The sequence below is a fragment of the Scyliorhinus canicula genome, chromosome 12, assembly GCF_902713615.1.
Source record: "Scyliorhinus canicula chromosome 12, sScyCan1.1, whole genome shotgun sequence".
In the NCBI taxonomy this organism is placed as follows: domain Eukaryota; kingdom Metazoa; phylum Chordata; class Chondrichthyes; order Carcharhiniformes; family Scyliorhinidae; genus Scyliorhinus; species Scyliorhinus canicula.
The window spans coordinates 32,762,024-32,778,061 of NC_052157.1; the positions used below are offsets into that span (position 1 = coordinate 32,762,024).

The 16,038-nt window shown below is 49.4% G+C and overlaps 1 protein-coding gene across 6 annotated transcripts in view; it reads right to left on the bottom strand.

The window, feature by feature from the left end:
• Nucleotides 1-16,038, bottom strand: part of LOC119974369 (protein unc-13 homolog C-like) — a 532,106-nt gene that overhangs the window by 220,947 nt on the left and 295,121 nt on the right. For all 6 annotated transcript variants that reach the window (XM_038813153.1, XM_038813157.1, XM_038813155.1 and 3 more), the window contains one exon: nucleotides 8,586-8,719. In XM_038813153.1, the coding sequence (XP_038669081.1) occupies nucleotides 8,586-8,719 (134 nt within the window). The remainder of the gene's footprint in view (nucleotides 1-8,585; nucleotides 8,720-16,038) is intronic.

Here is a 16,038-nt window from a genome sequence, read left to right on the forward strand (position 1 = left end):
TTCTGTTTCCAACGTGCCTCTGGTATCTCTGATTTGCGCAATTTCTCTGCTGGCTGCCTGCTTTCTCAGCTGGTGGGCCAACAGGCGGCTGGCTTTGTCTCCGTGTTCGTATAGGGCCCCGCGTGCCTGGCGGAGTTGGTGTACTGCTTTCCTGGTGGAGAGCAGGTCAAAGTTCCTTTGTAATTCTTTTCTCTCCGCCAGGAGTTCTACAGTCGGGGCCTCGGAGTATTTATGGTCTACCTCCAGTATGGAGTCGACCAGCTTCTGCCTAGCCACCCTTTCCTCCCTATCTCTTTGCGCTTTGTAGGCTATGATTTCCCCTCTTAGTACGGCCTTAAGCGCTTCCCAGAACGTGGAGGGTGAGACCTCCCCGTTTTGGTTGATCTCAGTGTACTCCGCTATGGCCTGCGCTATCCTTTCGCTGAAGGCCTTGTCAGCTAGTAAGGCACCGTCCAACCTCCATTTGGGGCGCTGGGCCCTTCCCGTCTCTAGCCGCACATCCATGTTGTGTGGAGCGTGGTCTGATATCACAATTGCGGAGTATTCCACCTTGTCTATCTCTGGAAGCACCGTTTTCCCCACCACAAAGAAGTCAATTGTGGTGTACATGTTGTGTACTGGGGAGAAGAAAGAGAATTCTTTCTCCCCGGGTGGGCGAATCTCCAGGGGTCTACTGCTCCCATCTGCTCCATATAGTGGCTGAGTTCCCTTGCCATGTTTGAGGTTTTCCCCGTTCTGGGGTTTGATCTGTCCGTCGTTGGGTCCTGTACACAGTTGAAGTCCCCCCCCATGATTAGTCGGTGCGTCGCTATGTCCGGGATTTCTGCCATGGTCTTTTGGATGAAGCTCGTGTCGTCCCAGTTGGGCGCGTACACGTTAACTAGAACTACCGGCGCCCCATCCAGGGCCCCGCTGACCATGACATACCGTCCCCCTGGGTCCGTAACCGTCTTTGTCGCCCTAAACATTGTCCTCTTGCCAATCAGGATCGCCACCCCCCTGGCCCTTGCCCCATAACAGGAATGATAGGTTTGTCCCACCCAGCCCTTTCTTACCCGCAGTTGGTCCTGCTCCCTCAAGTGCGTCTCTTGGAGGAAGACTATGTCGGCCCTCTTGTTTCTAAGGTGGGTGAGGACTCTAGATCTCTTCACTGGGCCGTTAAGTCCCCTTACGTTCCAGGTGACTATTCTGGTGGGGGGCTTCTGCCCCCTTGCTCCTGTGGGGTTAACCATATTTGTCCGGTGGACGCGCCCCTGCCCTCTGGGGTTTCCCTATGTTAGGGGGCCGTCCAGGATGTCCACTATCACTGCTCTCCCCATGCGGTCGGGTCCCTGCGCTCCGGGGTTCCCCCTTGTCCCGGGGACACCCGCCATGGCCGTCCACTTTGTGTCCGCCACGCGGGTAGTCCCCTGCACTCCGGGGGGCCCCTTCACCCACAGACCGTACTGGGTGGGTGCTTGCAGCAGTTCCCTGTTTCGAGCCCTTGTCTGTGGCACTTTGTGGCCCTATTCCCTTACTGGCCTCTTTTGTCCCTTCGTCCCTGCGTTTCCCCTCCCTGGTCTCTCGCCCCCCGGGTGCCCCCCCCCCCCCCCGCTCTATCCCTTTCGGGGATACCCCTGTGTACCCCTCCATTGCCCCTCTCTCCCCCATTCCTGTCCCCATTTGCTCTCCCACCTTTGATGGGTGATCCCCCCCCTCCCCTGCCTGGCGCCTTCCCCCCTGTTGGGGGTGCGCTGCGGCCCTGCTCTGTTGCGCGCCCCCTTCGCTAGCTTTCCTGCTAGCACGGTGGCTCCCCTCTCGGAGGTTGCTGTCCCGCTTCCCCTCTCCCCTCTCCAGTACTCCCGTTCCCTCGTGCCGGGGCCTGGCCTCCCACCTGGAGCGGGCCCTAGGGCATTGGGTTGTTTTCCGTTCTGGGTGTTTCTGCCAGGGGGGAGGGGGCTGGCTTTGCCTCGCCCCTCCCCACCCCCCCGTCGGCATGACGTGTCTCCTTGCCATGGGCCCCTCGTCCCTACTTCCCATGGCGTTTTTCCAGCCCGTGCTCCTCGACGAATCTATTCGCCTCGGCAGGGGCTGTAAAGAAATATTCCTTGTGTTGGTATGTGACCCAGAGTTTTGCTGGGTACAGCATACCAAAACGTACTTTGTTCTTATAGAGAGCTGCTTTCGCTCTGTTGAACTCCGCCCGTCTCTTAGCTATGTCCGCTCCAAAATCCTCGTAGATTCGGATGGCGTGCCCGTCCCAATTGCAGGCTCTATTCTCCTTGGCCCAGCGCAGGATTGTCTCCCTATCCCGGTACCGGTGCAGTCTGGCTATAACTGCTCTCGGTTTTTCCCCTTCCTTGGGCTTCGGGCGCAGTGACCGATGAGCTCTGTCCATTTCCGGTGGGGTGGGAAAAGTTTCCCGCCCCACTAAGGAGCCCAGCATCGCAGCCACGAATGTTGTGGGATTTCTACCCTCTATCCCCTCTGGCAGGCCCACTATCTTGATATTTTGCCTTCTCGAGCTGATCTCCTGGTCGTCTACCCTGCCCTTCAGGCTCCCCTGTGTTGCACTCAGTTTCACCATTCCCCTCTCCAGGGATATGACCCGGTCGCTCGCGTCAGTCGCTGCCTTCTCCAGCTCTTTAATGGTTGCCCCCTGGGCTTCCAGTATCTTCCCTTGGGCTTCCAGTATCTTCCCTTGGGCATCCACTTTCTTCTCCAATCTGGTCAGAACCTGCTGCACCCCTGACATGGCCCTGGTCACTGCTGCCTGTGCTGCGGCCTCTGCGTCTGCTTTTAACTCTGCCTTGAATGCCTGCAGCTGCTCCCTCACCACCTCGGCAAAGGCTTCCTTCCAATTCACGCCCCCCTCTAACCCCAGGGGAGAGGTTGCCCGCCCGTCCAGCTCTTCTGGATGCGGCGAAGCATCCTTCCCGCCGCTTCGCGTGTTGACTCGTTCGCCCGAGCTGGCTTTCCCTTTGCCCAGTCTACTTCCGGTGCCCCCTTTCTCTTGGCTCCTTTCTGGCACTTTTTTCTCCCCCTTCCCCTTCATCTTTTCTTCTCTCCTTGTTCTTCTTTTTCCCCCTTTTCCGCACCCTATTTTTATTTTATTTATTATTATATATCTATATATGTATATATATATATATATATATATATTTTTTTTTTTTTAAATTTATTTCCCCTACCCCTTTTCTCTTTACCAGTTTTCTTTTGGGAAGAACAGAAATACAAGTCTCTTTTTTCTTTTTTCCCCACTCAACCAGGAGAGAGAGTCCCTTTGTCTTTGCCACGTGGTGGTCACAGCAGTTGGGGGGGGGGGGGAGGGGCGAGTGGGCCGGTGGTCGCTGCTGGTTGGGGGGGGGGGGTCCCCGCTGCTGGCTGGGGGGGGGGGGGTTGTGTCCCCGCTGCTGGCTGGGGGGGGGGGGGGGGGGGGTTGTGTCCCCGCTGCTGGCTGGGGGGGGGGGAGGTTGTGTCCCCGCTGCTGGCTGGGGGGGGGGGGGGGTTGTGTCCCCGCTGCTGGCTGGGGGGGAGGGGGGGGGGTTGTGTCCCCGCTGCTGGCTGGGGGGGGGGTTGTGTCCCCGCTGCTGGCTGGGGGGGGGGGGTCCCCGCTGTTGGCTGGGGGGGGGGGGGTCCCCGCTGCTGGCTGGGGGGGGGGGGGGGAAGAGAAGAGGGGCCGCCGCCGCCGCACCGCTCCTGGCCCGCGTGGGGGGGGGGGGGGGGAGAGAAGAGGGGCCGCCGCCGCCGCACCGCTCCTGGCCCGCGTGGGGGGGGGGGGGGAGAGAAGAGGGGCCGCCGCCGCCGCACCGCTCCTGGCCCGCGTGGGGGGGGGGGGGGGGGGGAGAGAAGAGGGGCCGCCGCCGCCGCACCGCTCCTGGGTCGCGTGGGGGGGGGGGGAGAGAAGAGGGGCCGCCGCCGCCGCCGCACCGCTCCTGGCCCGCGTGGGGGGGGGGGGGGGGGGGGGGAGGGGATGGACCTGCTGCTGTTGGGCCCCCCTGTCGCCGCTCCGGCTCCTCCGCTCCGGCTCCTCCGCTCCCGCTCCCGCTCCGGCTCCTCGGCTCCTCCGCTCCGGCTCCTCGGCTCCGGCTCCTCGGCTCCCGTTCCGGCTCCTCGGCTCCGGCTCCTCGGCTCCTCCGCTCCGGCTCCTCGGCTCCTCCGCCCCGGCTCCTCGGCTCCTCCGCTCCGGCTCCTCGGCTCCTCCGCTCCGGCTCCTCGGCTCCGGCTCCTCGGCTCCCGCTCCGGCTCCTCCGCCGGCGCTCCTCCTCCGCCGTCCGGCCTGTCGGGGGGGGGGGGGGGGGGGCTGTTCCTCCTGCTGTCCACCGCTTGCGGGAGCCCCTCTCCCTGCGACCTCCTCGCTCGCCGCCCGGAAGTCAAGTCTCGACAAGTATCATGAAAATATGCTTAATATGCACTATAAACATAAAGAATAGGTGCAGGAACAGGCCATTCAGCCCTTCGTCCATTCAACATCAGCATGGCTCATCCTCTATCTCAACGCCATACTCCACCGTTCTTCCCATACCCCTTGACACCTTTAGAGTCTAGAAATCTAACTATTTATTTCTTAAATATATTCAGTACTTGGCCTCCAGAGCCTTCTGTGGTAGAGAATTCCATAGGTTCGCCACCCTCTGAGTGAAGAAACTTCTCCTCATCTCAGTCCTAAATGATCTACCCTGGATCCTGAGACTGTGACCCCTTGTTCTCAAATGTCCAGCAGAGGAAACAACATCCCTGCATCCACTCTGTCCAGCCCTGTCAGAATTTTACACTGCCAGATGTTAGTGAGTTTTAACGCAACAAACAGCCCGACAAATGATCAGAGGTAACATTTAGCAAGGTTGATCTTTTGGTTTGCAAATGAGTATAGTTGCACCTCTGCATTCTCAACTTAGCACAGTTTCGGTCTGATTACTAATATCATGATAAGACAACTTTAATTAGGTGCACAGCGATGCAGTTTGTCAGCACAATATGTGTTTAATATGTGTTCAGATTTTACAATTGCACTGCATAAGAAGTAAACTAAATTGAAAAATGACAAGAGGTGAGTTCAGTGAAATATCGATGCTTTGACTCTATAAAAACGCAAAAAAAATGTAAACTTTGTTTTGACTGGCTCCATTTTTGCCAGTAGAAAGCCACCTCATCTTTAAACAGTACTAAATGCATCCAAATTTTACCTCAACAATTTAATAGATTGGACGGCCAGTAAAGCAGTCTATATGGATAGTCAGCTTATCTGATTTTTAGATGAATCGAATGGTAGAATATTCATATACAAGTTCATAATAGTTACCACCAACTGATTAGGGTAATCTGGTGACTCTCGCATTTTGAGAGTGTGCCTGACAGAAACCGACAGATATCAAAGATCAGGACTTAATATTTTTATTCCAGCAGTGAATAATTTAAATATTTGGCCATTTGCTTTCTGGGCTGAGCTTCCCTCAGATTTACTTTGCATAAATAGTGGATGGGCCAAATAATAAACAGAAGTGTCATGTAACTTGTACCATGGGAGAGTGAACAACAGATGCTCAGCATGATCATTTGAAATTCCACTCTGCAATATTTTAGCAGAGGCACTTGCTCTGATTAAACTAAATGGGTTAAATTTTTCACTAACAGCAGCGATAGGAACTTTAAGCATATTAATCATTGTGGACTCGTATTTTGGGGTGCAAATTTAGAGCCAAGGCAAATTGTTTTTCCACACTTGCCTCTAAATTTTTCTGAGATCACTGGTAATCTGCTCGCTTATACTTGTAGATATTTACTTTTTTTTTTAAAATAAACTATTTATTTTATTACAGATTTGTATCAAAACAGGTTACAGCAAATAAACACCCTGGGAAACATACTTCCCAAGAATCAACTATACAGTCTGTACAGATTTTTCCCCTTTTTCACCCCCCCCCCCCCCGCAACAAATAGCTCCTCAAACACGGTCATAAACATCTCCCACCTTTTCTCAAACTCCCCTCCTGAGCCCCTTAACTCATACTTTATCTTCTCTAACCGCAGGAAGTAGTACAGGTCACCCAACCATGCTGCTAACCCCGGTGGCGATGCCGACCGCCACTCCAGCAAAATCCGTCGCCGTGCAATCAGAGAGGCGAAGGCCACGACATCGGCCTTCTTCCTCTCCATGAGCTCTGGCTTCTCTGAAACCCCAAATATCGCCACCAAAGGGTCCAGGTCCACCTCTTCCTCCACTATCCTGGCTAAGACTGCGAACACTCCCGCCCAGAAGCTTCCCAATTTTTCGCAACCCCAAAACATGTGCGCACGATTCGCTGGCCCCCGCCCACACGTCTCACACTCATCTGCTACCCCCTGAGAGAACCTACTCATTCTTGCCCAAGTCATATGCACCCTGTGCAGCATGTTAAACTCTATCAGGCTCACCCTTGCACAAGAGGTCCCGTTTACCCTTCTCAGTGCCTCACTCCATACTCCCCAATTGATCTCTATTCCCAACTCTGCGTCCCATTTCTCCACCACCTGCTCACCTGCCTGCTCCCCCAGCCACTTATATATATCCCCAATTTTTCCCTCCCCATCCACATCCGGAAGCAGCAGTCGCTCCAACAGGGTGTATTCCGGCAACCTAGGGAACCCTCTCCAAACCTTTTGTGCGAAGTCCCTAACCTGCAGATACCTGAACTCACTACCCCTCGGCAGCTCTACCCTCTCCCTTAGCTCCTCCAGCCTGGCGAACCCTTCCTCCAAATACAAATCCCTCACCTTGACCAGCCCCACTTCCCTTCACCTCCTATATACACTATCCAACACCCCCGGCTCAAACCCATGATTCTCACAAAGTGGAGTTAGCACCGACATCCCTTCCACCCTAAAATGCCTCCTCAGCTGATTCCATGTCTTCACTGTGGACTGCACCACTGGGCTCCCTGAATATCTACTCGGAACCATTGGCAATGCTGCCATCACCATAGTCCTCAAACTAGACCCCTTACAAGATTCCTCCTCCATCCTAACACACTCTACCCCCCTTCTCCTTCCCACCACCGCTGCACCTTGTCCACATTTGCCGCCCGATAATAATGAAGCAAGTTCGACAACGCCAACCCCCCCCACCCCCGGCTGCCTCTGCCTCTGTAGCAGGGTCCTCCCCACCCTCGGCACCTTCCCCGCCCATACAAAGTCCGAGATGATCGTGTCCACCTTCCAAAAAAAGGCCTTTGGTATAAAGATTGGAAGAGCCTGAAAGATAAACAAGAACCTCGGCAGAATATTCATTATCACCACTTGGACTCTCCCCGCCAACGTTAAGTGCAGTGTATCCCACCTCCTAAGATCCGCCCTGGCCTCCTCCATCAGCTTCGTCAAGTTCCACTTATGGAGCCCCGTCCATTCCCTCGCTACCTGAATCCCCAAATACCTAAATCTATCCCTCGCTACCGTAAATGGCATCCCCACCGAAATTAGCCCGCTGTGCCGCCTCGCTATTGTAAATGGCATCCCCCCTAAATTAGCCTGCTGTGCCATCTAAATTAGCCCGCTGTGCCACACTTGTAGATATTTACAACTAGCAATGTCAGAATGTATTTTGTGATGAAATCATAAACTGTGTACAGTTCTTTATTAACAAAAACATAAAACAGGATTTATATAGCATTATAATTGTGCTGCATTCCACAAATATGAGAAACATCTTCAGCGCCTCAAGGTACAACACTTGACTGCATTTTATAACATTTTTTTCTCATGAAAGGTTTGTGTACCATGTAACTGGTAATCTGTGACACAGATAATTCAATGAGAAGACTTTGTCAAGACAAGGTAAATTAAGATTTTTGTGGCAAAAACATCTTAAAACCTGATTCAACATTTCCTATTCGGGGGATAAATAGTGGAGCTACAATTTTAACGGCATCAGCAACAAGTTCTGACCACGAACAAGGATTAACCTATCAGAGTCTTGCAGGCCAGAAATCTCTCATTCATGGATTATGATTCCTTTGCCACTGTAGCACATATTGGCGCAAACTCCGTTATAAAAAAGGGACTGAAGATTTTGAGTTGATTCAAACACTTCAGTCAGCTCTTAGCTTTTCTATTCTTGCATATTTAATAACGTCCTGCTTTTTACATTAACTTTTTGTTGAGGGTTAAGTTCCCAAACGACGATAGACCAGTTTGAAGAATCCTTGAAGTCCGAAGTGATGGGACATAAGTTTTCACCCTTATAAGGCAGGGGAGATGGAATGTTTCTGTTTCCTCTTTGCAGAGAAATCAGTAACAAGTCACAAATTTAATAAACCTTTCCCATAATAAAATCTTGTTTGTAACAAAGCTACCGAAAGGAATCCAAATACATTCTCTCAGCAGCCATTCCCTCTAACGCGGTAATTACATTTATTACATCCTTTTACTCCATTGCAGTCTCATGTAAATGCTAAATAAAAGCAATAAAATTGTACGACTGTGAAATTATTCATAATATTTAGCCTTGAAGTTAATTTCATTATGACACTTTAGTGACAACACGAACTGAGGTTTAATATCACTTCAAAATCAGTTTCCTATTTAGCACAGGAATGTATATCTAAAGTTTAACAAACTATGACATTACTTACTGGTTCAGGACAGGAGTATAGGCTGTCTTATCCTCATCTACACATGAGACCATCAAAGTAATGAGTTTCGGCCAGAAATCTAAGTTTTTGATCGTGGGCCCTTGGTCTTCACGAGGAACCTCTTGTTTTTTACTCTGTGAAGGGAAAATTCGTTATTAGTTGAAAAGCAACATGTCGGGTGTGATTTAACTAAATGGCAACAAATGCCCCAGCAAGCATGAGAAACAACCCACTACATAACAGTTAGATAGGGGGCCTCAGTAGGGAAGGCGTGGCCAAGGCCGCACATATCCCCATTTTTTGCACTGAGGAGCTACACTTGCCAGAACTCTTCGATGTAGCGAGAGAATGGGACAACAGCTCTGGAGGCCCTAACGCAACCCCCAACTATGAGGGAGTCATGATCCCCCACACCCACTCAACACCCATGCAGGGCACCCCCAGCTGCATGAAAAAAGCCAGTTACGCACCTTGGCTTTGCCAATCTGGTATCCTGGCACTGCCCTGCCAGCTGGTATTGCCACCTGGGCACCTTGGCCCAGTGTCACTGACAAGTGGCACTGCCAGGGTGCCAGGCTGACAGTTCCAGGGTTCCTTTGTGGCACCAGCAGTGCCAAGGTGCCACCCTGCCCAGAGGACAAGCACCGATCCACTGAGAGACCCCCATGAGTGCTGTTCCATCTGGCTTTGGTTTGTGGAGGCCAGTACTGAGCGATGTTAACCCGAGGTCTCCAAGGTGTAGGGGATAGATCCTAACACCTCGTGATACTGCATATTAAAGTGAGACTAGCTGTCTTGCTCTAATATGCAGATTTGCCAAAACGTGAACCCACCCACAATGGGCACAATTCATATCGCAACATATCACGAGATCGCATTAGATCTCATGCGGCATGGTGAGTCAGTTGGATCCCGAGAGCAGGGTTCCCCAGCTTCTATCGGCAATGGTGCGCCGCGGTACATTGTCTTTCAGGCGCAAAGTGGCCGTTCGATCATGCCTGTAAAATTGGAGAAAATACACTAATTCATTTTAACAGCCAATGCTCAAACTGTCTTCTCTCAATGCTGCCACTTTTAAAGATTCGTGGACCTGTACGCCCAGATGTCCATGTGTCTCTATGTTCCTGATGCTTCTGCCATTTATTTTATAGCTCCCACCTGAACTGGATCTACCAAAATCACCTCGCATTTGTCTGGGTTAAATTCCATCTGCCATATCTCTGCCCAATTTTGCAGCCGATCTATATCCTGTTGTATTCTCTGACAATCTTCATCACTATCCGCAACTCCTGCAATCTTAGTATCATCTTCAAACTTGCTAATTAGACCCACAAGTTTTCTTCCAAGCCATTGAAATAGATTACAAAGAGCAGAGGTCCTAGTACTGATCCCTGCGGAACACCACTAATTACAGACCTCCATTCGGAAAAAGACCCTTCCACTGCTACCCTCTGTCTTCTATGGCCAAGCCAGTTCTGAATCCATCCAGCTAGTTCCCCCCTGACCCCATGTGACAGAATATTTTGCACCAGCCTGCCATGAGGGACCTTATCAAATGCTTTACTAAAGTCCACGCAGACAACATCCACAACCCTTCCCTCATCAATAATTTTTGTCACCTCCTGAAAAAATATAATGAAATTAGTGAGACATGACCTCCCTTGTACAACAGCATGTTGTCTGTCGCTAACACCCCGGACCGGCACCAAAAGATAGGTGCCCTCCCCCCGCCCCCCCCCCCCCCCCCCCCCCCCCCCCCCCCCGAGATCATGCGTGCCCGTGGATTGGCGGCCCCCGATCGATAGCCTGGCCATCTGTGAGACCCCCCGGTGAAGGATTTCCCCGCACCCCCCCACCAGGGCGGCTGTGGACTGACTCCGCAGCCACCACTGGCCGTTCCTGACAGGAAAACCGTGGTTAGAACCATGCTGTGGGAAATCGGCAAGTTTACATTGGAGAATTGCCGCAGGCGCCTTTGTCAATGGCCCCCGACCCGCGCTGAGTAGACCGCGCACCCGCGATTCTCCGGGGACCGGAGAATCGTGGGAACGGCGTCGGACCGGGTTTTGGGTTTGACGTCCATTCTCTGCCCCCGTGCCGATCACGATTTTGGCATGGAGGCTCAGAGAATCCCGCCCCCTATCTCTGAGAATCTTTTCTGACAATTTCAGTCTGACTGACATCAAGCTCACTGGCCTATAATTACCCAGATTATCCTTGCAATCCTTCTTAAATAATGGTACAACATTGGCTATCCTCCAATCCTCTGGGATCTCACCAGTGGCCAATGAGGACACAAAGATTTCTGTAACAGGCGCATAGATTTCATCTCTTGTCTCCTTCAGTAATCTAGGATCAATGCCATCTGGCCCTGGGGATTTGTGTACCTTAATACCTTTTAACATACCTAACACTTCATCCCTCATAATAACGAGCTGTTCTAAAGTGTTTACACATTCCTCTGAGACACCACCAATCAATTTGTCCCTCTCCTTTGTGAATACCGAAGCAAAATGCTCATTAAGGACCTCACCTACTTCCTCTTGTTGTACACATAATTTCCATCCTTTGTCCTTGAGTGGACCAACTCTGTCTCTAGCTACCCTCTTGTTCCTAATATATGTATAAAATGCCTTCGGATTTTCCTTAATCCTGTCTGCCAAGGACGTTTTGTGACCCCTTTTTGCCCTCCTAACTCCCTGCTTGAGCTATTTTCTACTTTCCTTGTATTCCTCAAGTATTTCATCTGTTTTTAGTTGCCTGTACTTCACATATGCATCTTTTTTCTCTTTGACAAGATTCTTCATTTCCTTGGGCATTCATGGTTCCCGAATCCTGCCTTTCCTGTCCTTCCTTTTTACCGGCACATGCCTGTCCTGCCATCAACTGCTCCTTAAAAGACTCCCACATGCCAAATGTGGAATTACCCTCAAACAGCCTCTCCCAAACAACAGCCTTCAAATCCTGCCTAATCTGGTTGTAGTTAGCCTTCCTCCAATTTAGCACCTTAACCCTAGGAAAACACTCGTCCTTTTCCATAAGTATCCGAAAGCTTATGGAATTGTGGTCACTGTTCGTCACATGTTCTCCCACTACAACTTTGATGACCTGGCGTGGCTCGTTCCCTGGTACTAGGTCCAATATAGCCTCCTCTCTAGTCGGACTATCCACATATTGTTCCAAAAAACCTTCTTGGACTCACTTAACAAATTCCTCAACATCCAGACCCCTAGCCCTAAGGGATTTCCAGTCAATATGAGGAAAATTAAAGTCACCCACTACAACAACGCTATTATTTCTACATCTATCCAGAATCTGCTAAGATACCTGTTCCTCAACTTCCCGTGGGCTGTTGGGAGGCCTGTAGCACACCCGCATCATAGTGACTGCCCCCTTCCTCTTTCTGAGTTCTACCCACTGTGCTATGTTACTTGATTCTTCGACAGTGTCCTCCCTCTGTACAGCTGTAATATGTTCTCTAACCAGTATTCCAACTCCCCCAGCTCTTTTACCTTCCTCCCTGTCTTATCTAAAACACCTATATTCTGGAATATATAGCTGCCAGTCCTGTCCCTTTTCTAACCAAGTCTCCGTTAGAGCAAAGTTCCACACGTGAATCAAGGCTTTAAGTTCATCTGCCTTACCTGTTATACTCTGTGCATTGAGGCAGATATACTCCAGACCTCAAGACCACAGAATTTGACCTCCCTCAGCCTACCCTTCCTCTGAGCCAGCCTGACCCTGGTACCATGCTCATCCCCAGTCTCTACACTTGCTGGCTTACTGTTCTGATTACCACCCCCTTACAGCATGCCAACCTGGTTATTCTTTGTTTATACGGTGAGTTAAAGTAACACCCCTGAAAACATAACAGCATTAAAATCAAAGCTGGCGACGAGGATGTTTCATCAGTGAAATAATCAGAAAAAATATAAAGCCAGACCTGGACCTTGAGGTGTCAATTTTCGGGAGATCACTCCACCATCCCTAAAATTGGCAGTCGGGAAAGGTTTTTTTTACCCTTGCTAAGAATGCATGTCAACTTTACAAGTGATAGAATGCACTGAGGACCATTTTGAATTTTTTTTGTGTACAACCGATCTGCAAGCTTTTGAAGAGTCGGAGACAGGAAAAGAGAAAATCCTGTCAGGTAGAATGTTGTGCCAGTCGATTTTCACAATCAGTGGGCTCAGGAAAAAAAAAAATTCAGAGGAAAGAGAAAGCCTGGAAATAAGGGGGCAGGCTGTAAAGACATTAGTTATTTATCGAGCTGTGGAGTTTTTCCAGCAGCGCCTTTGCACGTGGTGGGCCGTAGGATCGGATCCACAAACTCAGAGAGGGACAGAGACCTGCTTTTGAGAAAACAGCTGCTGTAAAAGGAAAAGTAACACAATACAAACCAAGATAAAGCAGAACTGCAGCTGAAATCTTACATTTTTCAAACAGATTGGTGTTTGCGAAATGAAAATGTTTCTTAAAGCCACAGTGAAACAAATAATTTTTTAACATGACCAGCCAACTCTTTTACTCAATGCCCCAGCCGGTGAAGGCAAGCATGCCATATGCCTTCTTGACCACCTTATCCACCTGCATTGTCACTTTCATAGAACTATGGACCTGAACGCCCAGATCCCTCTGTATGTCAATTCTCCCAAGGGTTCTGCCATTTACTGTATAAATCAAAGCTGAATTTGATCTTCCAAAATGCTCCATCTCGCATTTGTCCTGATTGAACTACATCTGCCATTTCTCTGCAAAACTCTCCAATCTATCTATATTCTGCTGTATTCTCTTCACTATCTGAAACTCCACCTATCTTAGTGTCATCCGCATACTTGCTGATCAGATCATCAACATTTTCCTCCAGATCATTTATATATATTACAAACAACAGCGGTCCCAGCACTGATTCCTGTGGAACACCATTAGTTACAGATCTCCATTCTGAAAAACTCCCTTCCACTGTTACTCTCTGTTTCCTGTTGCCAAGCTAGTTCTCTATCTATCTAGCTAGCACACCCCAATCACATGCGACTTTACCTTTTGCATAGAAATTGGAGGGGTGGAAAAGTTAAATGAAGTACTCCAATTTAAGAACATGTAACTGTGATGCCAGGAAATTATAGTGCTATGGAACCATTGGAGGAGAATGCAGAATAATGGAGTTCCTATGAAGAGAGATTCCAAACAGAATACCGGAGAAAATCAAAATAGCAACTTTCTTGAGTGTAATAGGATGGAAAGCCTTCACCCCAGTGCAAAGTCTTGTCCATCCTACAAAATATAGGTGCAATGACTTATAATGAATTAACAAAGAGCTTTGAAGAACACTTTTTTGCCCAAACCATTAATCATAGCTGAGAGATTCAGATTTCATCAAGAAGTGGGTGAAAATGCCTCACAGCGCTGATGTCCCAGGTTTGATCCTGGCTCTGGGTCACTGTCCATGTGGAGTTTTCACATTCTCCCCATGTTTGCGTGGGTTTCGCCCCCACAACCAAAGATGTGCAGGGTAGGTGGATTGGTCACGCTAAATTGCCCTTTAATTGGAAAAAATGAATTGGGCACTCTATATTTATTTTAAAAAGTGGGTGAAAATTTTCCACAATTTTTAGTAATACTACGGAAGCAAGGAAAGAATTGTGAGTTTGGATTGACCCTTGAGGGCTTGGGTACGATCAGGCCTGTCTGCGGATTGGGAAATGAGACAATCCAGAGATGATTGCTGACAGAAAGCTCTCTAACACTCAAACTTATTGTTGCAATAAGATAAATACTGAGAAAAGAAGATCTCTCTACATGCAAGCATGCCATTGTTGTGATCAGGTGGGGCATTCACCACAGGATTGTTGGTGTTGAGAAAACAAATGTATTTGTGACACGAAAGCTCACATATCAAAGTGTGTTGGACCAGGCAAAATCCTCAAACCTTAAAGATGGGTAAACGCAAGAACACACCCAAATCCACAAGAAGAGTTTACAGACTGAAGACAATGAAAATTCCCAGGAAGACACGATGCCCATGGAAATCAAAGAACTAAAACTTGATCCATTCTCGATGCAAGGCATTACATTGAGATTTTGGGTTATCCATAAGTAAATGGGAATGAAATTAAATGGAGGTAGATACTGGCACCGCTGTATCTCTGATCTCTGAAAAATATCAACAAAATCTCCAGAACATACCATTAAAACTGTCTGATATAATCTTGAGAATTTATACAAAAGAGGTGGTTCCAGTGAAGGGTTATATCTTGGTATAAATTGAAGTGAATGGTCAATCTTAAAAATCAGCATTCACGTGGTAAAAGTAAATTTTCCGGTACTTTTCAAAAGAGCGTGGTTGAAAAAAATCAAACTATATTGGCAATCTGTGAAGCAACTGGTTGATGGAAAGAACACATTACAGAACTCTTAGAAAAGTACAAGATGATATGTGTAAACACTTGAGGGGAAATAACCGGAGTCGAGGCAGTGGTCAAGATACAACCTGATAGTACCCTTAAATGCTTAAAGGCAAGAACTGTGCCATATGCTGTCAAGCCAAAAGGTAAATTGATCAAATATGGAGTGATTGTGTGTATAGACGAACAATTGGGCAACCCCAATTGTCCCAGTTATCAAGCCAGTAAGCTCAGTAAGAAGCAGTGGTGACTTTAAAAGGACGATAAACCAGTATCGTACGCGATCAGTATCTCTTACCTATATGCCTGGTTGTCGAGTAGACAAAAGTTCAGCAAGAGAGATTTGTCCCAAGCATACCTCCAGATGAAGGTAGCAGCTGAGTCGCAAACCCTTCTAACCATTGGAATGCACAAAGAAATGTTCAGGTACAAACGTCTACTGTTTAGATAACGTCCGTAGTGCCCCAATTCCAATGGTCCATGGACCAAATGCATACTGGCCTCAAACGTGTTCCATGTTATTCGGACAACATTCTAATTATCGGCAGGACTGAGCAGGAGCACCTAAATAATTTAAAAGACGCATTGGAGCATCTTGAAACACAGAGGGCAGGATTCTCCGTTTGGAGGCTAAGTTCTCCCGCTGGAGTAACATCCCTCCAGGTCTGCGCTGGCGCTAGGAGAGGCACCCAGCAGCGATTCACTTTTCCCTGAGAGTTTATGGGATACCCTTTCGAGCCGCCATTTTGAGCAGACGACCCGATACCAAAGCGGCTAACCTCCGTCCTCCCAACAATGCAAATCCTGTCCCCCCACTCCACCACAGCTGACATATAGGGGCATCCGCCCCCCCCCCCCCCCCCACACCACCACCACCACCTTTATCTCAGAGACCTACATTTCAGAGGCCCCCCCATTCAGAGACCCCCATATCAGTTCCCCTCCATCAGTCACCCCCGCCTGGAAGCTCAAGAGCAGTCCAGGCAGAAACAGTGAAACACCACTGCTTTTTCACTTAACAGCCCTTTACACCTGCTGCCTCAAACAGA